At 49.3% G+C, this 26,694-nt stretch overlaps 9 protein-coding genes and 1 non-coding gene across 10 annotated transcripts; 4 read left to right on the top strand and 6 right to left on the bottom strand.

The window, feature by feature from the left end:
• Positions 1-127: 127 nt before the first annotated feature.
• On the top strand, positions 128-754 carry YALI1_B00607g (uncharacterized protein; the record flags this gene model as incomplete). The annotated part of the gene is made up of 2 exons (XM_068281902.1): positions 128-385; positions 431-754. The coding sequence occupies 2 exons, from the start codon at positions 128-130 to the stop codon at positions 752-754; spliced, it is 582 nt and encodes a 193-aa protein (XP_068138003.1).
• Positions 755-3,297: 2,543 nt separating this feature from the next.
• YALI1_B00578g (uncharacterized protein) lies at positions 3,298-5,049 on the top strand (the record flags this gene model as incomplete). The annotated part of the gene is made up of 1 exon (XM_068281901.1): positions 3,298-5,049. The coding sequence occupies one exon, from the start codon at positions 3,298-3,300 to the stop codon at positions 5,047-5,049; it is 1,752 nt and encodes a 583-aa protein (XP_068138002.1).
• Positions 5,050-6,429: 1,380 nt separating this feature from the next.
• YALI1_B00539g (uncharacterized protein) lies at positions 6,430-7,209 on the bottom strand (the record flags this gene model as incomplete). The annotated part of the gene is made up of 1 exon (XM_068281900.1): positions 6,430-7,209. The coding sequence occupies one exon, from the start codon at positions 7,207-7,209 to the stop codon at positions 6,430-6,432; it is 780 nt and encodes a 259-aa protein (XP_068138001.1).
• A 1,340-nt stretch (positions 7,210-8,549) lies between these two features.
• Positions 8,550-11,330, top strand: YALI1_B00525g (uncharacterized protein; the record flags this gene model as incomplete). The annotated part of the gene is made up of 1 exon (XM_068281899.1): positions 8,550-11,330. One exon carries the CDS (start codon positions 8,550-8,552, stop codon positions 11,328-11,330), a length of 2,781 nt encoding a protein of 926 aa, XP_068138000.1.
• Positions 11,331-12,687: 1,357 nt separating this feature from the next.
• YALI1_B00483r lies at positions 12,688-12,789 on the bottom strand. Its single transcript has one exon. It is a non-coding gene; the product is annotated as a tRNA-Leu (tRNA).
• A 2,280-nt stretch (positions 12,790-15,069) lies between these two features.
• YALI1_B00448g (uncharacterized protein) lies at positions 15,070-16,302 on the bottom strand (the record flags this gene model as incomplete). The annotated part of the gene is made up of 1 exon (XM_068281898.1): positions 15,070-16,302. One exon carries the CDS (start codon positions 16,300-16,302, stop codon positions 15,070-15,072), a length of 1,233 nt encoding a protein of 410 aa, XP_068137999.1.
• A 628-nt stretch (positions 16,303-16,930) lies between these two features.
• YALI1_B00429g (uncharacterized protein) lies at positions 16,931-18,145 on the bottom strand (the record flags this gene model as incomplete). Its single annotated transcript, XM_068281897.1, has 3 exons — positions 16,931-16,953; positions 17,104-17,944; positions 18,104-18,145. 3 exons carry the CDS (start codon positions 18,143-18,145, stop codon positions 16,931-16,933), a joined length of 906 nt encoding a protein of 301 aa, XP_068137998.1.
• Positions 18,146-19,144: 999 nt separating this feature from the next.
• YALI1_B00419g (uncharacterized protein) lies at positions 19,145-19,428 on the top strand (the record flags this gene model as incomplete). Its single annotated transcript, XM_068281896.1, has 2 exons — positions 19,145-19,172; positions 19,214-19,428. 2 exons carry the CDS (start codon positions 19,145-19,147, stop codon positions 19,426-19,428), a joined length of 243 nt encoding a protein of 80 aa, XP_068137997.1.
• A 2,579-nt stretch (positions 19,429-22,007) lies between these two features.
• YALI1_B00383g (uncharacterized protein) lies at positions 22,008-22,792 on the bottom strand (the record flags this gene model as incomplete). The annotated part of the gene is made up of 2 exons (XM_068281895.1): positions 22,008-22,256; positions 22,712-22,792. The coding sequence occupies 2 exons, from the start codon at positions 22,790-22,792 to the stop codon at positions 22,008-22,010; spliced, it is 330 nt and encodes a 109-aa protein (XP_068137996.1).
• An 895-nt stretch (positions 22,793-23,687) lies between these two features.
• Positions 23,688-25,427, bottom strand: YALI1_B00357g (uncharacterized protein; the record flags this gene model as incomplete). Its single annotated transcript, XM_068281894.1, has 1 exon — positions 23,688-25,427. The coding sequence occupies one exon, from the start codon at positions 25,425-25,427 to the stop codon at positions 23,688-23,690; it is 1,740 nt and encodes a 579-aa protein (XP_068137995.1).
• Between the last annotated feature and the right edge of the window lie 1,267 nt (positions 25,428-26,694).

The raw sequence follows: 26,694 nt of genomic DNA, 5'->3' as shown, positions 1-26,694 counted from the left end.
CCCGGGTTTCTACAGTAGTCCGCTGGGACGAATTGACTGGTCTGGAGTGAGTAGAATGGGCTGAGTCACTGAGTCACTGATGAAATCTAGTCGTTCAAGATGCTCAGAAAGCTGACAATGAGTCGAAATGGGTCGATCAAACGTTGGATACTGTCGAAAATGGGTCGTCGAGAGTCGTCGAGAGTCGTCAGAACCGTCGTCAATAGTCGTCGAGAATCGTCAGAACCGTCGTCAAAAGTCGTTTCGAGCTTTTGAGCCGTTTCAAGTCGTTTCGAACTTTTCGAGCCTCAAAAATCACCACAATCGTCGTTCGAAACCGCTCGAGCGCTTGCTGTGTGTGCTAAAGTCCTTTCTGGTTCCGTTCAAGCGCAAAATCCGCCAACTCGTGTTGTGTCAGTTATCACACGGAACAATGTACTAGACGTTTCAGTCGAGACTAAAATCCGCAAAAAATGCCAACAAAGGTCACGTGAGTGGCCGCAGAGGTCGTAGAGGTCACGTGAGTGAGTGGGAAAAAGCGGGGAAAAAAACGGGGCAAAATCGTCTAGTCCAAATTCAGCCACCAGAAAAATGTTGTATCAAAACGTCCGATGTCGTCTGCTCGTATCACTGTGGATGTCGCTGTTGGTGTCGCTGTCACTGTCGCTGGCGCCGTTTCCTTCTAGGTCACGTGATCGTCTGTGAGCTCCGTCTATGTCACGTGGTTTTTCGCTTGTCGAAAAATCAAACAGAGAACAGGAAGAGTCTCGAGTAAAATGTGTCTGTCTGTCAGAATCCACCGCCTCACGATAAACTCAAATGTGGGGTAGTGTGCGGGATTATCTGCGGGAGTTTTTCAGTCACGTGAGGCAAAAACTCCACCGGCTGACGGCTTCCTCCTCACGTGATACAGCGATGACTAAACAACACCCGGACTCACTCCCACCCAAGCTCATAACCTCTCATTTCCCCATCTATATCTATTCCGTCACATGCAACTGCGATGACTTGGAGCTGTCACTTGGCACGACTATTTTTTTTTCTTATCACCGCATTTTTAGGTTCAAATAAGGTTTAAATGGTTTGAAATTTGAGCGATATGAACGGCACGAGGAGGAGGAGATAGTGGGGCGAGGGAGGGGGAGCGTGATTAGGGTATTGCCACGTGATAGGAGTTGGATGGAGTATGACGGTGGTTTAGGGTTTGCCAGGGTTAGGACCGCTCGGGGAGAAAGGGGTTGGTCAGGGTTAGGTGTTGGGTTAGGTTAGGTGTTTCTGGGCACCCCACCACCCCACCATCCCACCAAGCAGGGTTCAAGACACGCATACCAGGCACGGCTATAAGTCATGTGGGGCTTTGGTTGTGGGGAGGAAAATTTCGAGTGCGATTTTGGAGCCGTCTCTGGGGTTGCGTGAGTCTAAGAAAAGCGGATATTGCGTAAAAACAGGGACATATATTTTATTGCACTGTTCCGATTCAAAATATCTTGAGATTTGAGAAAGTTGGAGGGACATAGCTCCATCGCGGGGTGATTGATTTGAATGACGGGGAGGTTGTGAAGGGGAGCGACAAGTTCGAAATATGAGATAGGAGAGTGTGGGGAGTTGGATTCAAGTTTCTGATTTGGAATAGCGTGTTTTTTGCGCAAGTTGTAGTGGTGAAGTGATATTTTGTAGGGTTTTGAGGAGATGGCGATTAGGGCTTCCAGTGACAATATATTGGTATGAGAGCGTGGTAAGGGGGTAAATAGGACGTGGGGGATAGAAATAACCTCTTGGATTTATTGTGGTATCTACAGGAAAAGTTTTGGACATGATTACATAAGATGGGATATATGACTAATCTTTCAAAAGATGGAGGAGGGATTTAATGCAAGTAAAAGAGACAATTTAGAAACAGGTTTGAGCTATACGAGCTATCTGGGCTCATAAACTGTTAAATGAAATCCTTGACATGGATACAAACCCCTAGTTTTCCATTCTGAGGGACAAATTCACTCACATGAAGTTTGTCAACCCGATGGCGTGCTCCGTCAATCGTCCTTAGAATGATAACGGGGAGACTTTCTAATGAGTCTCTCTGTTGGAGAAAAGTCTGGTTTACCGGAACGCCTCCCAGAAAGTGATATGTAAGTCGTTGATGTATTTGTCAATATAAAAGGTCGTTTTATTCAAGACGAATCGACTGCGTGGATCAGATCTTGTACTGGAAAAGGTCTGTAAGGTTCAAGAGTTGAAATTCAGGGGCAATGAAATACGGGGATTCGCTCACTACTTTCACAATATCCACCAGAGGTCTTTTGAATGGCTTACGTGCATTCTGAGAATCCACCACACTCATGTAAAGCGCGTCCAACTAGTTCAATATTCCTCAAATTGAAACGAGACAAAAACCAAAGGATTTAGAACGTATCAAAAGTCCTCTAGATCAACTTATCAATCTCTAACACCATGTCTTCACGGCTACTGCCCCTTCCAAGAAAGCAATTGGCAGACCTGCATTGTAGAGCAGCTCTCAAAGTATGTATAGGTATGTACATACAGGTACAGTACATACATACTGCACTCATACGTTGACCCTATTCCATGGAAAAAAAAGTCTGTTTTCGGGATGTAAATCCCTTCATTTTGGGGACTAGTGCTTCACAAGGTATCTCCCTTACAACTTTGACCGGCTCATTTTTTTAACACACCCCAGGATCGAACCCACAACTGAAAAATATCCAGCCACCCTATTGGCTGTCGTCTATCTCGCAGCGTGGTGCATGGCGCTTCTTTCATGTGCTTCCAAATGCTGTCGGGAAATTGAAACGTGTGAATCGGGTCGCAGTGGAAATTTCAAAATGTCACGTGCCAGCTCATCATAAACTTACGTAAGCCATTTTGGTTTTTCACCCCGTAGTCCCCCTCAATTTCTGCGCCAACCCGCGCCACACCGCACACTCTCCCCCATTAGCGCGATGTTGGCGAAATTTCACCACGGTAGCGTGACTCACCTATCGTCCCCCACGACGTACCCCAAATCGTGGCCACATATTGGCCACGTGGTTACCGCAGAGCGACAGGGAGAGGCACAACTAGACCAGTATCGTAGCCCCTCCAGCCACACACGTGATCTTGCGCCACATTCGACACTCTCCACCGCCTCCCCGCTCTCGCCTCTTGATTGGGCACGTGTCTGAATCAAGGTTTAGCATGCCCTAACCCCGAAATCCGGGTCAACCACTTGCATGTGCATGACAATGTGAGATTGATCCTGACAACATCTCTTGACGAACAAATCTCGTGAGCTCGTTTTTTGGTCAAAAAGCCGTCAAAATGAAAATCTCACACAAGCTCGAAAAGGCTCACGCGGCGGACTCGACGCCGACATTTTCGTTCGAGTTCTTTGTCCCCAAAACGTCTCAGGGAGTCAACAATCTGTACGACCGAATGGACCGAATGTACCAGCTGGGCCCGCAATTCATCGACATCACGTGGAACGCCGGCGGGCGTCTTTCCAACCTCACCAACGAGATGGTCGCTACCGCCCAGTCCGCCCTGGGGCTCGAAACCTGTATGCATCTGACCTGCACCGGCATGCCCAAGCAGCTGGTGGAGAATGCTCTCCAGTCCGCGTTTGACGGCGGTTGCCAGAACATTCTGGCGCTTCGAGGCGATCCTCCCGTGGAGTCGGAAAAGTGGGAGGCGGTCGACGGCGGCTTCCGCTACGCCAAGGATCTCGTCAAGTACATCAAGTCTAAGTACGGCGACTACTTTGACATTGGCGTGGCGGCCTACCCCGAGGGTACCCCTGAGGAGCCCGACGTGGACATTCTCATCGACCATCTGAAAGAAAAGGTGGATGCTGGCGGCACCTTTATCGTCACCCAGATGTTCTACGACACGGACAACTTCCTCAAGTGGGTCGACAAGTGCCGTGCCAAGGGCATCAACGTGCCCATCATCCCCGGAATCATGCCCATCTCCACCTACGCCTCGTTTATGCGCCGGGCAAACTGGTGCCAGATCCAGATCCCCCAGGACTTTTTGGACCAGCTGGAGCCTGTCAAGGACGACGACATGCGGGTGCGAGAGCTCGGCACCCAGCTCGTGGCAGACATGTGCCAGAAAATGCTGGACTCGGGCAAAATCAAACATCTCCATTTCTACACCATGAACCTGGAAAAGGCCACGGTGATGGTGCTGGAGCGCCTCAACCTGCCCGCCCAGGACTCGGCCGTGGCGCCGCTGCCATGGCGGCCCTCGCTGGCGCTGGGCCGGCAGGACGAGACGGTTCGACCCATTTTCTGGAAGAACAGAAAACAGTCGTACGTGGCCCGAACCCAGGACTGGGACGAGTTCCCCAACGGCCGATGGGGAGACTCGCGGTCCCCGGCGTTTGGCGAGCTGGAAACCTACGGAGTGCTGCTCCGCCAGTCGCCCCAAAAGGTCCTCGAGCTCTGGGGAGAGCCCAAGACCGTCGACGACCTCAAGACGCTTCTTGTCAACTACCTCAACGGTAAGCTGGCGTCGCTGCCCTGGTCCGACGTTCCCATCTCCAACGAAATCGAAACCATCAAGCCCCAGATTCTCGAGCTCAACAACAGGGGTATTCTGACCATCAACTCGCAGCCCGCCGTCAACGGAGCCAAGTCCACCCACCCGGTCCACGGCTGGGGCCCCAAAAACGGCTACGTCTATCAAAAGGCGTACCTGGAGCTGCTTGTCACCCCCGAGGTGGCGGAAAAGCTCGTCAAGAAGCTCGAAAACCAGTCGGAAATCACCTTTTACGCCGTCAACAAGACCGGCAACCTCCAGACCAACGCCCCTGGCGGACCCAACGCCGTCACCTGGGGTATCTACCCCGGCAAGGAGGTCATCCAGCCCACCATTGTCGAGAAAATCTCCTTCCTGGCGTGGAAGGAGGAGGCCTTCCGCCTCGGCTCCGAGTGGGCCAAGTGCTACCCTGCCGAATCCGAGTCCCGAAAGTTCCTCGACGACATTTTCAACAACTGGTACCTGGTCAACATTGTGCACAATGATTTCCACGACTCCACTGGTATCTTTGACTTGTTTAGCGACTTGTAGGCTTGACCACTTCCCCTGAACCGGTCCCCTTCAACCTGACCCCTTCAACCCCTTCAACCCCTTCAACCCCCTTCAACCCACTAACAGCACTCAACGTGCTTATTTATTCGATCTGTTCAACATTGCATTCGGCTTAAAACGCTATCAACTAGCAAAGTGTACCTCAACGTGTATATAGTAAGAGTACATTACCATAAAGCGTCGGAAGTGAGCGAGAAAAGCGAGCTTGACACGATTGTAGACAAAGTGTGAGAGAACATGCTGTAGATCAGAGCCACAACCATGAGCGTGCGGATGGCAAATACTCGTAGGCATTGTACAACGGCGGCAGCAGAGCTGTTCCATTCGCTGAGCGACACAGTCAGTGTCGGTGGATGAAAAGTGTCTCTCTGCAGACACACCCTTGGTCATCTGGTAGTATCAAAGTATATGGCTTGTATGTGTCACTGTTGTTGGCTCTGTGTCAGCTAATGGGGGTCAGGTGATAATCACGGTAGAGGCCCTGGATCTGTCTGTGCTGGTGTCCTGCGAGCGACGAACGCGGCTGGTGTTGATTGGGGTTGAACCAAGCCGTGTCTGACAGGTGTGTCCATGAAGAGAAGGGGTTTGTGTACTCAGCGGTGGTTCGTGTCTTCGGACTCACTGCAGACGTTCATTTGTTCGACAGACCAAACGGAGTGTGGCACAGATGTTGTGGATACAGTCTCCACTCAGTCTGTCTCCTTAAATGGGTCGACATTAAGTCAGCAGGAAGTCCCCGTGTCTGGCTCGGCCTAGTTTAAACACGAACGAGTAACTGGTTATCCAACTGCGTCACTACCTGCACCAGTGTCTGGGTCAGTGTCTGTGTCGAGTATCAGTGTTGTATCTGTGACTGAGTCCGTAACTGAGTCCGTGTCAGTGTCAGTCCAGCAAGGGCTGTTATCTGACTGCCGTGGAGTGCTGTGTGTGATGTGTAAGAGGAAGAAATAGGCGGCAGATCGGAGGACAACTTATTGTAGATCACACACACTACCACAAAAATGGCGGGGTAATGTATATACATGCACAAACATGCAGGGTCATGCACTACACCCCGAGAGAGAAATGGAGATGAAGAATTGGCTTTTGGTGAGTGACAGACTAGAGGGACACAGCTCCAGACAGTAAGCAACTGGGCAATATAATGGTCCCAAATTATCAGCAAAATTTCGAAGGGTCGCTCGTTCTCGTTTCGTTATAGTACACCTCCCACTGTATCGTCTTGGCCTGTGATGATTAGATATAGATACTCGATAGTAATAGTATCCATCAATTGTCATTAAACATTCAGTATTAAATATTGGACTCAAAGTCAAAACGTGACAGCAGCCAACACTAGTCTCTCCTACTTTCGCTCTGCTAGTGTCTCAACCCTTCGATCCTCCCCTTCAACTCCTCCAACCCCCCCACTCGACTCCTCTCCATCCACAATTCCAGTACCTTGAGACTTTCATCTATCCTCTTGTCTCTCTCCTGTCCCTCCAATTGCTCCACCTCCTTTGGCGTGTTAAGGAGCCACTGAGCCACCTGTTTGGCCCCGACCTTGTCCCCCACTCCGTCCATTTTGAGGTCTCGAGACGCCGTGGAAATCTCCTGGATCAGTCCCGGCAGCTTTGCGCGGGTCTTTTCGATCGGCTGGGCCGTCTCTTGCTCGTCGCCAATCACAATGGAAATCTCGTCCGTCTTCTTGTCGAGGTTGCCGTCCTTCATTTTAGCCAGAGTCTCGCTCACGGCAATCAGACGGGAATAGTTGTTATAGACAAGCGCCTTTTGTTCCGACTGCAGTACCCGGATGCTCTGAAGCAGCGAGTTTTCCTTCTTGAGCAGGTCCTTGAGCACACGGGACCCGCTGCCGCGAGACGACAGAATGTCACGGGCAATCTCCTCGGCATCAAAACTGCCGGCTTCAAACTTGGCCTCCAACCGTCGCTCCTCCGCCTCGAAATCCTCTTCTCCAACGACGCTGGTGATATCCGAGATGCTGGTTCGCGCAGAAGAAATGACAGACGACGCTATGAGGGAGGAGTCCGGGTCCGCGGCGGGTTGTTGTAGTTTGTAGAATTCCCGCAGAGCATTTCGTTTTGTGTTTCGCTTGTTGTCGATGCTGGATCGCGATGTGTCGACGGATAGGCGTTCCATGTCAGTATGAGCGAGCACGAGCGAGTACAAGTGGGATAGGCTGAATTGGTCGTTTCTGACCGATTTTGGTCAAGTATGGTTGTCTTTAGTGGATTCTGAGTCGATTCTGCGCAATTTTGGTCGACTCTGATCCTCCCTGGTAAATTATAGCCGACTCTAACCAATTCTGATCAACTTGTTATGGTGTGTCGAGAGAGCGAAATGCTGCCACTTGAGTATCGATTTTCGATTGGTTATGGGCAGTTTTGGTCGGTTTTGGGCAGTTGTGGTCGGGGCTTTCGATTTTCAGTCGATTTATTCAATTTTCTTACGATTTCCGTTCGATTTGACCAATATCTGCCAGGCTGCGTGGATTGAAAGTGTAGTGTTGTCCTCAATGTGGTGATGTAGACAGGAGGTTTATTTATCAAGGTTTAAACAGAGTTTTTTGGGAATATCGAGAGACGGAAAAATACCCGAAATATCGGAGATATGGAGACAAGGGAGAGTATAGGAGACTTCTAAGGCATTCAATAATCTACCGGCTACTTTTCCGGCTCATTTGTTGACTCAAATACCAGTTTCAGGGGACTTTATTTGGAGAATCTTTGTTAAGAAATATAGTTAGGACTATCAAGTAGAGTAGTTGGGATTGGAGCTGGTGGAAGTGATGTCAAGCAGTGAGAGAGTGACTTTATACAAACCTTTCGGTGACTGTATGCAAACCAGATTTGCTACCGCTAAAGGAGAATGACATTTAGCACATTCTTTTGGTTCATTAGTCCACAGAGATGGGACCCTCCATGACCTGGTCTAGTCGGCTCACTGCCTCTGAGCGGACTTATGTCCTGAGCCTGTTTACCTGATCCCAACTAACTACTTGGAAATTAGTTGACATACATCGTCCTATTCAGATCTTCCAGTTTCGATGGCCCAGCAAGTTAATTAGTACTATTCGATAGCTCTTGTTTGCGATATTCCAACTGTCCAATTTTAGACGCTGTCAAGACTCGATTTGAACCAACATACTGCAAGTACTGTACTCTACTGTATACTCAAGTCGTACGTTATTCTCCTTCATTTTTAACACCACTCAAAAGAAACAAAAATGGGATAGAATATCCCCGAGATTTCAACTCGGGACATAGAATGGGGTCACGTGATCTCATTTATCCAAAAAAAACAAAACACCCAAAACAAACCCGCGCCCGATCGCCAAACTGGACGAGTTGTGTGCTGGGTGGTCTCCCCTCTCCTTGCAGGTCACGTGACCAGGGTGTCCAAAAAAAATAGACTTTTCGTGTCACATCCGACATGTACACCACCTCCATAACGTCGAAAATATTGTCTTGCACTTTATCATGAACTACGACGATTTACGCGACCAATTTTCGGACTACGAGGACGACGACGACTTTGATGTGGGACAGGAGCGGTATGAGAGCGACGGCGACGGCGACGGCGATGAGCTCGGCGATCTTGACAATCTGGACGCGTTACCGAAGCGGTTACAAGAGATTGTTGGGGGCGGGATTCCGGGCGGGAGTGGGTCTGCAAGCGGCAAAAAGAAGCGAGGAAGAGGCCGAGTGTCGATTGTGGACCGGGAGCCTGCTCCGGAGGTGAAAATGTATCTGGCTCAGGCGTCGGAATGCTACATCAACAAGCAGCTTGATAAGGCGATTGAATTGCTTGGTAGGGCGGTTCAACTCGATCCCAAGGCGTACCAGGCGTTCAAGTTGCTAGTGACCATCTATGACGAGCTTGGAGACGCCGATCGTGCTCTTACCGCCAATCTTGCCGCGGCCATTCTCAACCATCGGGCCAAAGAAGATTGGTTGGCTGCTGCTGAGCGGTCCCACGCCATCGGAGGCGCACGGATGCTCGACCAGGCCATTTATTGCTACTCCAAGGTGATTCAGGTCGACCCAGGAGATGAGTCGGCTCTTACCGAGAGAGCGGGGCTTTATATGGACAAAGATATGTGGAAAAAGGCTGAACAGGATCTCAAGCGACTGCTGGAGATGCAGCCCGGCGACGAGGCGGTGGTCCGGACCCTCGGGTACGTTTACACTCGGCAGGGAAGAGAAGCCGATGCTATCGAGCTGTATGAGGGCATTCTTCAGGAGAGACTCGAGAGTCGAGCTGGAGAAAATGAGGTACTACAACCGTTCACCTTCACACAGCTCAATTATCTACTGGACATGTATGTTCGGACTGAATCATGGGGTAAAGTGTTGATCAAGGGCAAAGCTGTGGCTCGGTGGTTGCTAGGACGTGCCGACGAGACCTACTGGGATGAGCATGCTCTGGAGACTGATGCCGAGTTTGACGAGCGACGAAAATCCGTCAAACGCAGTCAGAATCGCGATCCAGAGAGCTATCGTCTTCCGGTGGAGATCCGAAGTCACATTTGCATTGCTCGACTCAAAATGGGCGATGCAAATGGACTTCAGGAGGCCAGACATCATCTGGATATGTTTTTAGAGGAGGATAGTGCTGTTTTTGCCGACATTTTCCTGACTCTGGGCCAGGCGTTCCTGAACGCCAATCTTTACGCCGAAGCTTTGGATCTGTTGACTCCTTTGGTTCGTCATGATGCAGATGTCGTTTCCCAGACTGACCTGTATCTTGCTTTGGCCTCGGCTCTGCACCATTTGGGCCATTATGAAGATGCCGAGCAGGCGTATCTAACCGTGTCCAACATTGACCCCAACAATGTGGACGCCATGCTGGGTCTGGCAGAGTCGTATCATTTTCAGGAACGGTACGATGAATGTACGTCGATTGTAGACGAGATTCGAGACTTGCGGGCGAAGCAGAAACGGGAGGAGTTGGAGGAAGAGGTTGGAGATGGAGATGAGGAGTCCGGGGTTGTTTTTGTTGCCAGACAGAGACCCAGCACCAAACCCAGCGTCAAGGAGAAGGAGTTGCTTGAGCGAAAGGCGACCGAGGCGTGCAAGGAAAAGTTTGCTGCTTTGGAGCGTCAGCGAGCCGGGCTTCTCCAGGGTAATGCGGTGGCTGTCTACGAGTGGATGACAATTGCTTCTGAGCTGGTCGACTCCTTCTCCTCTGTGAGACAGTTTTATCCTTCTGACAAACGGCGGGCTTTCAAGGGTATGACCTTGTCCAAAAAGAGAAAAGATCGAATGGATGTGGATCACCGGATCGAAATGCTCACAGCACGTCTCGAGGAAGATGTGATTGACGAGGAGTCGGAAAATCTGACAGAGTTCCGCGAAATACAGTTTTCCGTCTGGTTCGACATGTTCATGGAGTACGCGCTGGCTCTAGCTCGTTACGAAGATACCCCAGCCGATTGCTACACGGTTCTCAACTACGCCAAAGAAGCCAATGTGTTCCGCATGAACTCGGACCGTGTTGAATGCATGGACCTCGTTCATGTGGCCTGTTCTATCATTGCCAACGATTACAGAATCGCCAATGAGGAGACCAAGACTCTGATGAGAACCCTCAAGTTTTACAACGACACAATCCGACTGTTTTCCGCGGTTCTGCCATCTGGAGCAGACGCCCAAGCCGTTTTCAACTCTACCAACAACCAAAAGTTCATCCTCAGATACATCAAGGCCGTAGACTCGATAATTCTGGGCAAGGAGATTACCGGCCAGATGCGAGTCGAAAATCGCGCCGATTACGCCGGAGTGCTGCACAAGGAAAACCCTCTACTGCTGACTCTTTATGGCCACGCTATGATTCTGGGTCGATCCTACGTATCAGCACTGACCTATCTTATGCGGGCACTCAAAGAGTCTCCTCAGGATCCCATGGTTCTGTTCACCATTGCCATTGCGCATGTTCACCGAGCCATTCAACGACAAACCAACAACCGACATTTGCAGATTGTCGAGGGTCTGTCGTTTCTCACCCAGTATATGGACATTAGGGAAAACTCGGGCGATCACGAGTCGCAGGAAGGACACTTTAACATGGCCCGAATGGCTCACATGCTGGGTCTGACGGGATTGGCAGTGGAGAATTACAACAAGGTGTTAGAGTTTGAGGGTCTGGATGAGAGATATGACCTCAAGAGAGAGGCGGCGTATAATCTGCAGTTGATTTATACCGTCAGTGGCAATGGTAAGTTGGCTCGCTGGGTGGTGGATAAATATCTCACTGTTTAAGTGAGATGGGATGAGATGAGACGAGTTAGGGTATGGATGGAGTTCTCTTCGACTCTGTTTTATAATCAATGTAATTTATTGTGTGATTTGGCCCTTGTGACCACTTGAAATCCGACATTTCGTCATACCGGAGAAGATCACCAACTCAAGGTGGAGGTTTTCTGGCGCCCCCACTCATCTCCCCCACGCAAATTAATGAGCCGCACGGCTGGGGGTGCGGTTTTAAGGGGTCTCGAAAACCGCGAATTTCTCGTCTTATTTGGGCAAGAATTTGAATAGATGACTGTTGGCGCTGTTAATGAGATCACGTGAGAAAAAACCAAGTCACGTGATGTGACCATAGAGCGGGAGGTGGTGTTGAGTGTACGGCAGTTTGAGTAGTAACTTGGACTGGTTAATAAATGATTTACAATAACAACAACTTCCAGGGATAGAGACAGGGTTTTATGGAGCGAGTAGATTGGAGTTTGAGAGTAGATTGCAGGTTTAATTTTTTCAATCGGGTCAGAGTTCGGAGATTTGGAGGGGTGTCGTTTTTCTAGGATGTATATGCTAACAAAAATGTTACATTTACTTGAGTAGGATAAATGCTTTAACAAAGTACTTTATACATTACTTATGGTTACTTGACAAGTGACGTAGAATGTTTGGATGCTATTTTGAGGATAGCAGGCTTGGGGATGTTTGTGAGGAGATACCGACTAGTATAGGATAAATAAATTCTCTCTGGGACTAAATGATTTGATTCCCGTCAAGTTATACCAGATATGGTGGATCTCGAGCAAGATGGAAGGATTCTCATGTCGACGTAGGAACAGTTTCGTGATGGTGATTCGACAAAACGGCTCAACTTGCTGAATACTGATTCCATCAGAGTGGACTAAACCGAAATCATCTGTTTGTTGTAGAACATACAACTCTTTTCACAGTTTCAAGTCACCAAAGTCGCTACCATCTGGAGACCCTCCTTAAAAGGCTGACTGTATGTCATGTCCTTCTCCAACTATAATATCAACAAACTACTTGGCGTAACACAGACTAACTATGGTTGGTTAATGGAAAATGCTTGGAACGTTTTAAAAGTTATATCATTCGAAAGCCAGAATGTGATTCTATCTGTTGGGCTACAAGTATCACACTAAAAGGCTTACTGAAACGGTATAACCGAGACAGTTTCATGTTGTAAATCATGATTAATAACGCTAAGCTTTGTCAGCGAATGCCAGCTTACGTCATCTAGATACAGAATTGTCGCTGGAAAGGAAGAGCGTAGGAAGACGAGATGTTTGGAGACCCCAAAATAGAACTATTATTTATTTTTGACGCCAAAAGTAGTAAGTCCCTGTGCAAAAAATGATGATATCCGTGAGATTCGAACTCACGCCTCCGAAGAGACCAGGAAATTCGTTAAGGTATTAGCCTTAACCTGGCGGCCTTAGAACCGCTCGGCCAGGATACCGTGTTTTTTAAAAATAAAAAAATGTGACCAACAATTTCTAAAAGTTCTCGCTGCGCGTCCGGTGGTATGAAGGCGGAAAGCGCCGCAGAGGAATGAGCGCCGAAGTTGTTTTCCTACTCTAGGGGAGCATTATTAACGATGGCTGGTAACAACATGACGTTACTCGTGAGGGTCTGCTCCACGCTAAATATTACACGCTGACGTCTCAGATTAATGGAATTATGGAAAAAAAAAACAAAAAAAAAACAAAAAAAAAACAAACCAAACACCGAGCTACTCCCCGATGGCGTAAAGACTCAAACACGACACACATGAATTATATTCATGATCCCTATCCGAATTACACCGTCTACGATTTATTATGAGAACAAACTAAACCAACCTCGAGTCTGGATACTCACGTCGACTACAAGTTCATATGGTCTCCCCATTTTACCCGAGTAACGGTCCACAAGCACCCCAGGATTATGTGCAGAACCGCTACCTTGTACAATGTACGTCTTCATGGCCAACAGTCTACCCCAACGCACAAGAATCACGCGTTTTACCAGTTGCAACTGACCCTCGTCACTCAGACACATTGTCGCAATGAACACATCTACCACATGCCACACGACCTCAAGTCATCCATTTTATCGACTACAGCTTCGCTTCTCAGCAGTGTCTGAGACGACAGTAGAACTCCAGCTTGTTTTCCTTAGTTTGGTCAGGAAACTCTGCTTCGAAAGCCGCTGTCTCGTTTTCTGTCAAGAGGACGTTCAGGTAAATCGTGAGACGTTCGGCTGAAGTCCACATCGGTCTGGAATTTCTATTTCCACTGTCTGAACCTCTCCTTGGCCCGTTCAGCATCCAGTTCCTTTGAGTGCGGTTGTACATGTCCTTCAGTCGATGGTCCGGGTTACATTGGAGAACTCCTTGGATGCAGCCAAGATATCAACACCATCCTTGCTCCCCTTGGATGTGAGGAATTGGTACCCAAGAGTGTCCATAATCTTCTGGAACCAAGACTGCCTTGGAACTACGCCCCTAGACACGTTCCTCAGACTGTAGACCAGAGTATCGCAATGAGACATCGACACCCACAAGCTTGTCACTGAATATCGATGCTCACAAACTCGTCAATGAACGTGCACGGCGTAGGTTCCAACTCAGGGTGCCTGGATCTGTCTTCATTCTGGTATATTGAGGGTTGTCGAAGAGCAGCTTTTCTCGCTTTTCGCAGCATGGTCCGAAACACGTCTTGAAACGAATCGACGGTCAATCATTAGAAAAAAACGTACGGACACAACAGGAACACACAAATGCGGATGTCGACAAGAGTCTGGGGAGTTGGAGAATGTACTTGGATAGTGCTACCCAGTACGCCGTGGCAAACAGACAGCTCTCTCTCTTGCACGAATGAAGCCATACAGCCCCATGAATACTGCTGAGGTGTAATAAGCGGTATTTACTTCTCTCGCATTATCAAACAACTTCTTTCATACGAACCACCAGGCAAAACCACTCCAACGGTGTCAAACTGGTGTCGTCTAACTCGCCTCCAATACTAAACGCATCACGCGTTCGTACCACGAAACCACCTTAGACGAGACCAACACCCGCTCATGACAGTTTCTCAGGCTTCACAAACACAGACAAAGTCGAGGACGCAATCGTGTTATGTCTCCAAGTCTGAGTCGGTGTTTGAGTCAGCAGGAGGAGAAAGAGGGGGTGAGTTCTGAGCAGGACAACGGCAGTTTCTTGACAAAAGCCAACGTTACAACCTGTTGGCTTCTCGTGGTTCTTTGCGTCTCTTCAGCCATTGTTGCTTGGTCACACAGTGTCACATGCCACCGATTGAATCGCAAACCAACCCCCTCAAGTCTCCGATAGCTTGGCGGGTGATGACAAAACCAGGGGATGAAGGCAATTTGGTCCCATTAACTAGGACCATTGCCTTCTGTGGAACTGCTGAACATTACCACTTCGTCCGCGACCTTTTTTATCCGTGACTTCCGACTAGTGCAACAACAATGTTTGTTTCACGGCCCACGCTACGCTCCATATCTGGACGTGAGTCTACCCAACAATACCGTCACCGCTTGCTCCAGCTCTTTCTTGACTTCTCCATGCAATGCTGACCCGCGCCCCCCGGTCTGTCACCCGTCTTCTGAATGGTAAGCTCCGCACCATTGTACTACTGCGCACTCCTACCGTAGTTATATAAATGTATTAGTAAAAGGTTACGTGGAAGGGCTTGCAGTCCGTACTTTCGCGGTCCGTACTTGGGCTGTCGCTCGCCTAGAGCTTTGCCTTGACCTTATTCCAGTACCCTTTACCCAAGAACGATCGGATGACGCTCTCCGCATCCTGATTCGCCTCCAGCACCTTGCCTGCAAAGCCCTTGTTCTCGTACTTGTCGCTCGACTTGCTAGTCCACGTGACAATCTGGTCCTTGACATCCTCCGGCTTGGCCAGCTTGTTCATCACCGCACACGACGAGTTGGGGTACTTGTCACACTGGTCTCTCCAGTGCTGAACGCCCTTCTTCTTGATAGCCTCGGCGAAAATCTGTTTCAGCTCCGCCCAGTTGTCGGTGTCAAATCGGTTGGGAAGCTTGTCGAGATCCAGACCGACCATTTCGACAAACTGCGAGTAGAACTGCTCCTCGATGGGCGCCACCGCCAGGTACTCGCCCTTGTCGGCGGTCTCATACATTTGGTAGTAAGGCGAGCCTCCGTCAAGAGTGTTGGTTCCTCGCTCGTTTTCAAACAGCGCAATGCCGCCTTCCCCGTCAGGGTATCTGCCGTGGGATACGAACAGCCCGAGATACTGGACCGCCTGGACAATGTTCACGTCCAGTTCTCGGCCGGGCACGGAGCTGCCCCGTTTCTCCTTCATTTCTCGCTCGTACAACGCCAGAGAGATAGCAGCAAAGGCCGGAAGAGACAGAGACGCAAAGTCGCCGAGAATGTTGGCTGGGAAGACGGGGGCCTGGCCGGGAGGTCCGATGGTGTCGAGAATGCCCGATTCTGCCAGATATCCGAGATCGTGGCCTGCCCAGTGCGACTTGTCTGTTTTCTGGCCGTATCCAGTGAGCCTGGCGAAAATGAGCCGTTTGTTGAGTCCCTTGTGGGCGTTCAAAAAGACCGAGGGGCCCAGCCCCAGCTTCTCCAAAACTCCAGGGCGGTAGGGGTCAATGACCACGTCGGCGTTCTTGATGAGGTCTCGGGCCACCGCCCATTGCTCCTTGTCCTTCAGATTCAGCGCAATAGAGCGCTTGTCCTTGCACAGTCTGTCAATCGACGGTTTGTTGGGAGCGTCGATTCTCACCACCTGGGCTCCATAGTCGGCCAGAAGCTGTCCGGCCAGCGGACCCGGAGCCAGCCCGGCAAATTCAATCACCTTGATGTTGCTCAGCGGCTTGCCCAGCTTTGGTTTGTCGTCTTGTTCAAAGGTCATGGTGGAGTAGGTGTGGTTGTGGAGTGGAGGTCTGGCTCTGACAAGTCTTAAAACGGCCCTTGCGTAGATCATTGTGGGGTTGGAGCGATGGGTGATTACTGAACATACCGAGGGAGAGCTGGAGGAGGCAGCAGTAACCAGATTAAGGTTTAACACATACCATTCGATTGCTGTGCGTCCGAAAAAGCTACTTTACTTTTCGGCGTCTTTACTGCGGCATTATCCGCAGAGCTGGCTGCATCTTTCTCCCATCGGAGCTTTTGCGGGGTATGCATGACAAATGGTGATAAAAAAATAAAATAAGCTGGGCATCGTGTTACTAAGCGGAATTTGAGCGGAATTGGGGGAAAGTAGCACGCGACCTGGAAAACGGAAGGATATTTCCGAGATCATGTGCTCAGACAACCGACTCCGCCCCTCGGAACACGTGAAGTTACACGTGAATGCCCATTCTTGATAACGCGCAATAAAGTTATCGGCCCGGACCGACCGGGGCCGAGCTGTGATGAGTGATGGTGTGGGGGAGTGGAGTGGTGAGACCATCAGGAGATGGATATAGGGTTTCTGGTCACGTGATTGAAACTGAGGGCGGGATGGGGGGGGGGGAGTGGGACCAGTCACGTGGTGGTTTGGGTCACGTGGTGTTTGGGTCACGTGGTGTTTGGGTTACAATTAGCAGAACGCATCTCAGCAGAGAGATCTATAGCAGAATGGAGATGAGTCCTGTGAGTAAAAGGGAAGTTTAGCGTGATTGCAAGTGCTGCAGAACCTACGAAGACTAACCATTCAGGAAATTGTCTAAGTGACAGGGTCGGTGTATATCAAGGCAGTAGCAACCTGTGTACCGATTGGTAAGTAACTCATACCATTCACCAGAAGCAATAGCATGGTTCTCTGGAAACCTCTTGATGATGATAGGGATAGTGTTGGCCAAGTGGCGGCGGCAAGAGGCTTGACCAAAGTTTTCAGCACCCAGGACGTCGGGATCGGCAGCTCGAATAATGTCACTCCATCTGTGATCAGAACCAGTGAGATCCTTATAGTACTCGACAGCTCGAGGAGACATGAGGGCTGCAATGCGAGCAGACAGGTGCGCGTGAGGCTGTCGAGAGTCATCAAAAGCCCGGCACAAGGCTGCAAGGTATCGTGCAGTGGTGGGTTTGTCGGGGTTCTGTCGGAAGTCCGTGAAGAGAGCCTTGAGATGTCGGTCTGACTCTTCAGGAGTTTGAGCACCAATTTCATCCGGGGCGTTGTAACGACTCAACACCGTAAAGAGAATACTCTCGAAATCCTCATCAATTAACTCATCACTGCTCTTCAACGAGCTGTACTCAGAGTAGAAGGGCCGGGTCTTGTGTCGGTAATCGTCGCTGTCAGTGCCGGACCACTTGGACTTGGACTTATCGACAAGATTGAGGAGTCGCAGGTGTTGCACAGGGTCGGAGGGAACGCTGTTTTCCCGTTGAGGAATTGGCCTTAGAGTGCCGGCGTTCGGTGGAACGTGGTACATGCCTTGCCGTCTCCGTAGCAGAAGCTCTGGATCACCCTCAGTGCTTGCAGCAGAATCATCTCCTTTGAAAAGGAGCTTGCGCAGGCTTGCATGGCCCAGGTTGAAGTAGTTGTTGCCGAGATGTAATCGGTCGACTTTGCTCCTCTTCGACAAAGTCATCGCGAAGACCCTGTCGATCAAAGGCTTGCCCAGGTGGGGTTCGCGCTGGGTTGGTCTCAGTACGGCGTTCTCGGTCAGCTCGAATCTCAGCTGCAGTTTCCGCGGTAGAAGAAAGTCTGGCTAGTAAGAGCATTATGTGCTGAAAATGCGAGTCCTCATTGATGTGTAAGGAAGCTCGTGAAGCAGAGTCTTGATGTTGTTGACAGTTGACCCGAGAAGCGACCTGAGAAGCAATCTCCTCTCCATCGTTGTGATAGCCTGTAGCGTCATGCTCTTAAGAAGTGATGGTGTCGTTGGACATGGCGCCAAAAAGAAAACAGAACGGGCAGGGATACTAGCTACACTTGTTACGTTTAACACTCTTACTAACAAAAGGGCAACAATAACCAAAAGAGAGGTGTCGTTCCACCAGTTGAGAGTCTAGCGTGATTGCAAGTGAGGGCCAAGGTACTGTATATCAGTGCTGCAGAACCTAACGTTAGTGAACGACGTCACAGCAGACGAGCCTATGGTTGGGCGTCATAGAGTCTAGTAAAGCAATCGTGCAACTCACTTTCAAGACTGGGTACACAGAGGGTACAAGCAGTCAGCAGGTTCCCTCATCTCTTCGACGATTCGAGAGAGACCGGACTCATCGCCTTCCCCCCTAGCGGTACTCAGGAGATACGGAGGTAACTCTTTCCAAGTCAGTCCACGACGACCAAGTCAGCGACAGAGGAGTAATGTTGGCTAGGCTTTTCCCCATGTAACCTGGGGGTCTCCATCCGTGTCACAGATCTGTCGTTGGAGCAAACGGATCGGTGGTATCAATCAAGTATCTAACCTGTGGCGGACAAGATCGTGGATTGTATCTAGCGGCGGCAGTACGTTCCAGACGATGATGCCAAGTGGCGGCGACTTTGCAATGGAGCGAACAAGTAAGCAGAAAAGGGAGAGAGAAGAAGATACACATAACTATGGGAATGATGGTTTATATAACACAACTGAGGCTACCCACCAGGAAAGTAGGGTTGGGAACTAAGCATGGTCTTAGGATATGTATCACAAGTCCAGATACTGTGTCTACTTGATAGTACCTCCTGGCAGGTCTTCTCAATCGAGCAAAGTCTGGAGCAGTTGAGTGACTCAGGTGGATCTGAAAGAAGTTCAACACAGCAGCTCCAGTTGATCAATATCAATCAGATTTGCATTGAAGAGGAGTAATTGACACCTTCTTGACAGTTTTTGTCACATGACTTGCGGGGGATGGGAAATGGCTCAGTCAGAATCGACAGTGGGTCGATAATCTGGTCAGAGACTACGCTAACCCCCTAGTTCTCAGGATAAGAGCTTCTTTACCCATCGTTCTTTCGACTGATGGTCTGGTTACTCGTGGGCCAAGGGCCTGTATCTTAGTACAGATGGTAAGGATGGATGAAGAGTCTTCGTCTGAGGACTACCACTCGGTGTATTCCAGCAAGATCTGGGGTAATGCCAGTGGTAACCAGGCAATGGAGGCCCGTGCCAACCTTCAGCTGGCTATAATGTAGCGTGCATTGGACACCTAGACGAGTACGATACGAAAGCAGCCTTACTGTAACTGATATGGTCAAACTGAGAGAAGTGCTCGCCATGGGTGTGTACGCGAGCTCAACGACTCTTCCAGAACGGTACTTCCCGTACTGTCGTTTCGGTTGAAGATTTTGTTCACCGCAAAGCTGCCCCGACAGAGATGAACAAGTGCTTTGAATAACGATAATTTTGGCAAACATGAGAGAAATATCACAGTCAATCTCTCTTGCGGGTGATTCTTTGTGGAACTGGCGTTCAAATACACTCATGGTCGGGTTGGAGGACTACTTTGAGGAGCGGCTGACGAGGATATGAAGATGTTCCCCCGCTGGCAGATCCCACCAGTCTTTCTCGCAGCGATGCCAATGAGTATGAACGGGGCGCTGTAGACCCCTCATGTTCCAGATGCCGATACTTTCCACAATCTGTCCATGATCTTGAGTATGTGGAGTCATCTTGCTGAAGTAACGTCTTAATAAAGACAGTTGGTAGCAGATTCTCAAGAGAAATATCCAATCAAGATCAAACTGGGCCGATCTCTGGATTGTGCTTGGTTACCTTGGCTTCCAAGGGCGCATACTGTATCTGTTGCTCTCAGGCTCGGAGCAAGAGCTGCATCCATCCACAGGATGAGAAAAGTGCGAAATGGAGAGACTCTATGTTTTCTGGCTGAGCTTCAGACTGGGCAGTTCTGTAGGCAAGGTGTTTGTCCACGACCAAAGGTCGCCTGAGCGCGAGGTCCTTCTCGCACTTGGCGAAAGGTATAAAGCACCAATACCCTTCTGACTCACTTGAGGTCTTGTGGCTGTAGAGATCACCCGTTTGGACTGAATGGCATACCTGTGTGACTCGAGCATGTGGTTCTTGGTAGCGTTTTCTGAAGGTCTCGTGCCTACTCATATACAATCCGGCACTGACAAATAGGAGAAGAATAGATACATGGACACACTGGTATGTCTTTACCAGCTTCAGTCTGATTTCGCCAACGTCAAGTGGAGTCCCGAGATGCTGGGGTGAAGAATCTTGAGAGGAGCAAGGAGAGGGTATCTGTACTGATCAAGAGCAGTAAATTGGGGAGTTAAGTAGTCGAAATAACACTTGACAATGGGAAAGTCATTGTTGTTGCTGGAGACTCAATTGTAGAATACTTGGAGTACTGTACTTAAGTGGGAGGGTTCGGGGCTGAAAGATGTGCTTGTAGGATGGGATGGGATGACTATCATTCTTTCAACGGTGGTTATTCTATAGTAATTGACATTTTTTTGAGATTGAGGGTGTTCAGAACCCCGTTTCTTCGAATGGCGAGCTGCAAGTGTCGAGGAGACGAGGAGCTGGACATTTTCGAGCTGGTTTTCCGGGTGTTTTGTTCGAAGCAGGGAGTTATGTGGCAGCGGTCGTAAGACGCCTCGAGAGGTGCGAATCACTTCTGTCTTCCACGGAGATGTGACATTACTTGACTTACTTGGACTTACCTGGGCTTGTTCGGAGAGTATTGTGTAGTTTTCATAACGCTCGCGGCCTTCTCCAGTGGATGACGGTTGTCCAAGGGCTCCACCACTCGGATGTGCGCCAGTGGTTCAACTCACCTATCCTCGATACTCAGGGAGATGAATTGACAGACTCACCTCGTACGAGTTTCAAAGGGGTTTTGACTGCCTTATAGAGCGACCTTCTCTGACGAGGCGTCACCTGGAAGTGAAAGAGACAGAGGAGAGCAATGGAATCAAAAGAGGAATGTTGGACGATGCTCTTTGGCTTTTCAGTCCCGCTGAAAATGTCCAAACCTCAACTCTTTCAGGTGTCTGAAGCCACTGTCGTGAACAAGGATATAACGGAACCTGAATCAGCAGGAGAGACAGAAACATTTGATGAGTGTAAACTGCTGCTGGCACCTCAATGGGAACTGCAGAAGTCACCACACAAACCATTCTCCCTGGTGATGTCAGCAATACCACCAAAGTCATCGCTGGTACAAACATGGACTTGGCCAATCACTCTACAGTTCCCATTGGAATATTTGAGGCGCATACCTTCTGTTCCAAGGATAAGGGACTCGCCAAGGACACATCCATGGAAATATCCTAGTTCATACTTCCGATTTTGCTGTTGCAAAATATGATAACCCATCTGCCACTCCAGAGACACAGGGTAATGCTATAGTGCAAGCGACGGAGCTCCTTCAGACACCTCTATCCGCGGTGGGTGCAGAGAAATGGAGTGCTGGAAACGGTGCTTGTAGTCGGTGAGCGTCAAGATACCTTTCTTATGAGCCAGATGAAGACAAGTCGCCATTTGTAGCCATACTTCCATGTTACACCGTCTACAACTATACAGGAACACGACACGCCCAGATTTCTGTAGAACATGTAGTTCATTATTCTGGACTCTCTACTGGTTTTTCTTTTCCTCCAGGGGCAGGAGCTCCCCTACATTATCGTCAATATCGGTAGCGTGTCTCTCGCCAACGTTCCCAGGCTAGTGATCCGGGAAGAGGTGCTTGCGCACAAGCCAATCAACCAACACACTTCCAGGTCAAGAGCCAAGGCGCACCAACTCCTCAAAGACCGAAGTACAGAGGTCGGTTCTCCCGAATGCTCTGTGGGAAAGTTCGGCCATGGTAGCTGGCAGAAATGGTAGACAGTTGAGAAGCCAGCTGAAACAGATTCATAGAGAATGGAGGGTCGCACTTTCGGTCTAGATCCATCAGTCCAAGGCCTATCTTGTACACCTCGTACATCAGGGCGAGAATGTGGACGGCAAACTGACCGAGAATGGGCCCAATGGAGTAAATGTTGCAGATTCCGGGCTGGGGGGATGGTCGCTTTCTAGACCGCTAGGAAGAGGATATAATTGTGATCAGGGAAAATAGAGATTCGGTTCTTTTCTGTTGATGTAGGTCTGGGATGATGTGTGTCTGAGATGATGAGGGTATGGATGATGTGAGTCTGCCTGTCTCGGTCAGCATTCGACAAACCAGACATTGTCGAATCAAGGGACTAAACACCAAGTCTACAATCTATACAGATGCCAACTGGGGTGTTGGCTACTACGTGTGACAGGACGTCACGATGGTGGATTGGAGATTGGAAAAACATGTCCTTGTATATAGCTGAAGCTGAATACATGGTCTAGGAGGGCATCTAGACTGGTCTGTGACTACGGGAAGTGCTTGACGAGTCTTAGTCATTTCAACCCAAATCCTCTGGTCTTTCGCACATAACCAGGCAGCAATGCAAGTCTGCAATTACTAGACGGTTTCACTTTACCCGAGAGGAGGTCAACAAGGGCACAGTTGATGTTCTGATAGAGGCTTGGAATGGCTCTAGTCATGGAGTCTCTCATTTTCTACGTTTGTTACGACTTCATTCTTCAATCGGGGAGATCCCCAGGGGGTTGTTTACTGTTGGAGGAGTCACCAGGCAGCTCAGAGCCGGAAACTCATGTACTCAAGTGGATTTACCACCATTAACAGGAAAAATGTCTCTCCGTTCAGCTGACTTGCTCAAACTCATATTGAACTGTGCGTATATATCCTGTGATTCGTGCGATTGTTGTGGTGGTTGTTTTTTGACATGTGACACGCTTGACCTCCGTGATATGCCACGTGATTGTCGCAGCGGTTATTTCAATTTGTGGTCCAAGTTTCAGCTTCAAGATTGAAGTCTCAGCCTCATGTCTTATCTGCTGATCAACTGAGACAATGGTTCTTTCACCGAGTATCGTAATGAACAGACGGTTGGTCTCAAACAGGACAGTATAGTAACCAACCTGAGATTCTGGAGAGCACGATATCTCCGGCTCTCCATAGAGAGAATGCGTGTGTTAGACACTACACTGTACTTGCTCAGCAGAAAACACAGAACATCAAGAGGCACTGGAGATCCACTTGCAGGAGGTTCTATGACGTCGATAGCGGTGGACCCTGCACGAAGCTAGAGTGTTCTAGTACCATGTCCAATCCTTCTGAGTTCACTAGAACAGAGCAATCACGTCTCGATAAGTAGAGCAAACAGATTACTGAGAATGATTAGAAGCCATCTCGGACCAAACAGTACCCAATTTGAGTATCTGGATGTTGTATAATGCGGCTTGTTCTTCTATCAACTCGCTCAGTATTGATCTAACTGGCCTAAAGCCGAGGCAGTTTATTGAACTGGTAGAAGTAAATTGTCTCATACAATCTCTTCTCTCAGGTCTCAGATGGTGCAGTTCCTGCCTGTGTCCACACACCTGCTGTTCACCTATCAGCATCTTCACCCATTTCCAGAGTCTCGGTGATCACCACTCCGTTCTTCTCGATTGCATGCTTCCTCTTTGGACTGTCTAATATACATCCACGTTCTGAGGGCTGGAATCTGTCGCTTCGATTATCTTCATTGGACGAGCAATAAGGATTCGACAGCCGTTCCTCTCTGGAGCCCTCATTATTGTCATTTGTCTCTGACAAGTCCTGTTGACCTCCGAACCTCCATCCGAGACCGTCAAGTGTCTCTAGAGGTTGTCGTTCGCGCTTCTGACCATCAAAAACCAGCGGCGCTCTTTGGGTTCCCGTCTCGTTGCCGAATAACATGTCAATCTCCATAAAACTCATCCCCTTCAGCTCCGGCAGTCGCCACCACGCCCAGGCTATTGCCAGCAGGCAAAAGGGGGCGTAGATGAACCCCACAAACCCGCCCATATTCGCCTCCTCCTCGTTCATCATGTAAGGCACGGAAATGTGGAGCACCAGGACCATGATGGAGTTGGTGATGCTTGCCAGAGCAATGGTTTTGGACCTCAGCTTGACCGACGACGTTTCCGAGACAATGACGTAGGTCAGAGGTCCGATCGTCGCATCATAGGTCCCTACCCACACGTAGATGAGCACTGGCGCTGCCCATTTGGCCGCCTGGGTGTCGTAACAAGCGGTTATTCCAATGGCGAAAAGAGTGGCAGCCATGAGAGCTAAAGAGCCCATATAAATGGAGCGTCGGGTAAAGGTGAGAATCACGATAGGTGCAACCAAGGACGCCATCACCGCTAGTCCAGTCAGCCCCAGAGTCAGCTTGAAAACGACATTTTGCGGGATTCCCGTGAGCTGCAAAAAGTAGGCGGCATAGGACAGAATGTAGAGTCCCGAGAGCGGTTGGAAGAAGTATGTGAGACAGCAAATCTCCGTCCGACGAACATCTGACCCCTTGAAGCAGTCGACGAACGAGCCTCCATCAACTTCATCCTCCAGCGTCTGACGCATGTACTCCAAATACATGTCTATATCGACGTCTTTTTCGTCCATGAGTCTGGTCAGAACTTGTCTGGCGCCCTTTTTGTCCCCGTGCTTCAAAATCCACCAGGGAGACTCGGGCATGACCATAACAAGCGGAATCAGCACCACGGGAAACACCCATTGGACCGCCAGAGGTACTCTATAAGCCCATTCGTCCTGTCGGGACTCCGAGGCGGTGATCACAGCGGTGGAAATGAATTGTCCGACGACCCAGGAGAGATTAATGGCCGCTGCAAACGTGCTCCGAAGCGAAACCGGACAGATTTCAGACACGTAGGTCGGCGTCATGGTGTTGAAGATTCCCCAGATCAATCCCGACAAAAACCAGCCCACCACCAACATGGCCTTGCCGACCGCAAAAAAGACAATGAAGGTGATCCCCGACAGGCAAAAAAGACCCACCAGAGTAACCCGCTTCCTCCCGAACCGGTCGGCCAAAACCCCAACCCCCAAAGCCCCAGCTATCCGCCCTATCGGTGCTCCAACCATGTAGGCCGTCTGCCACTTGGCCTCGACCGTCCACGACCCGTCCGGCAGCTGTACTCCGTATCTGCGCTGGAATGACGGCACCGCGTAGAAGGACGGAATCAGAAAACCGTCATAGCCGTCCATCACAATTACAAAACACATGACCAGGCTCCAAAGCACACATCTTCGGAAAACGACCACGGTGTTCCATAGCGGTAGGCAATCCCAGGGCCGGTGCGACATTGACGAAGACAAGTCCCTGCACCCCCCGCGGGCCGTCACATATAGCGTGTGCTTATGAATCAAATGTCGATCTACCGGAAGCGTATCTGATTAGGTGAAGAGTACGAGATTGAGATTGATGGTAGGAAGGTGATGGCTAGAAAAATTTATACATCACTCTACTCGGCCGTTTCTGTGGATTCCCGTTTTCCGTGGATTTTTTTTCCAATTTTCAAGATTTTCTGAAAAACTTTGCAAAAACTTTTCAGAAATCCTACTTGCTTTTTTTTAGATCAAAACAGGACGCTAAAATGAGGAGCACGCAAATAATAAAAGGAAAATGACAAGCAAAGAGAGGATACTCCTCCCCACCGGGTCAGATGTGCTATCACGTGACTCCGAATCCCCGCACGTGATCCCAACCCCCCTTGTGGCCCTCCCCATCGCTCCCACGTGATCTCCATCTACTCAATCAATCAAGTTCACGTGCCGTTATCGCATTGCCCCAATTTAGCCCAAATTGCTGTCAAAGAAAATGGCCTCATTTTTCTGTACCCCGCATTCTGGCGTCTTTGTCCTCGACCCTGCATCAGGGGAGTTAAGCGAGTATCTGCACGGAGGGGCAGATTAGGGTCGTTGGAAATATGATATTAAAGTTTTAATAATGTAGGGGCATTTTTCGGGACTTTTGACACGTGACGGATTTGAGATGTTGACGGAATCGGGCCAAGATTAGTACCATTCGAATCCACTCTTTGCGAGGAACCCGATGGTATTGTTGGTTTTGTAATGGGTTGGATATTGACAAGTTTGGATTATAAGGATATACTGTAGGACTGTAATTGGTAGTCGAACATATACTAGTACAGTCTTACTTGTACCGGTATTGAAGTCGTTTCGGATCTTTTAGTGAAGTACTATTACGTAATTATTCAGCATCAAATGAATCTCCTATAACCCAGGTTTTGTCTTAATGATGTTAGATTAAATCATCACTTTTTTTTTTTTTTTCTTCTTTTTTCTTTCTTTTTCAAGGTGACTTTTGTAATACTAAAGCTATACTATTAGGAGTGATTTCGTTGTAATCAGCAATGATTTCCCGTTCTAATGATACCACGTGAGATGTGGTTAGATAAATGTCCGTGCTGATCTGGAAAGTCTCAATCAACACATGACTAAGCACGTTCGAGCCGTATACCCGACAATCATTGGGTTTAATGGCTTGAAACCATGGTGGGCAGGCAATTGATCTTATCGGTCCTGGACAGTGTTGGTCCTGTTTTATTGG

The sequence above is a fragment of the Yarrowia lipolytica genome, chromosome 1B, assembly GCF_001761485.1.
Source record: "Yarrowia lipolytica chromosome 1B, complete sequence".
Classification (NCBI taxonomy): domain Eukaryota; kingdom Fungi; phylum Ascomycota; class Dipodascomycetes; order Dipodascales; genus Yarrowia; species Yarrowia lipolytica.
The sequence above is the reverse complement of the archived record's forward strand: the minus strand, read 5'-3'. Positions and strand labels throughout refer to the sequence as shown.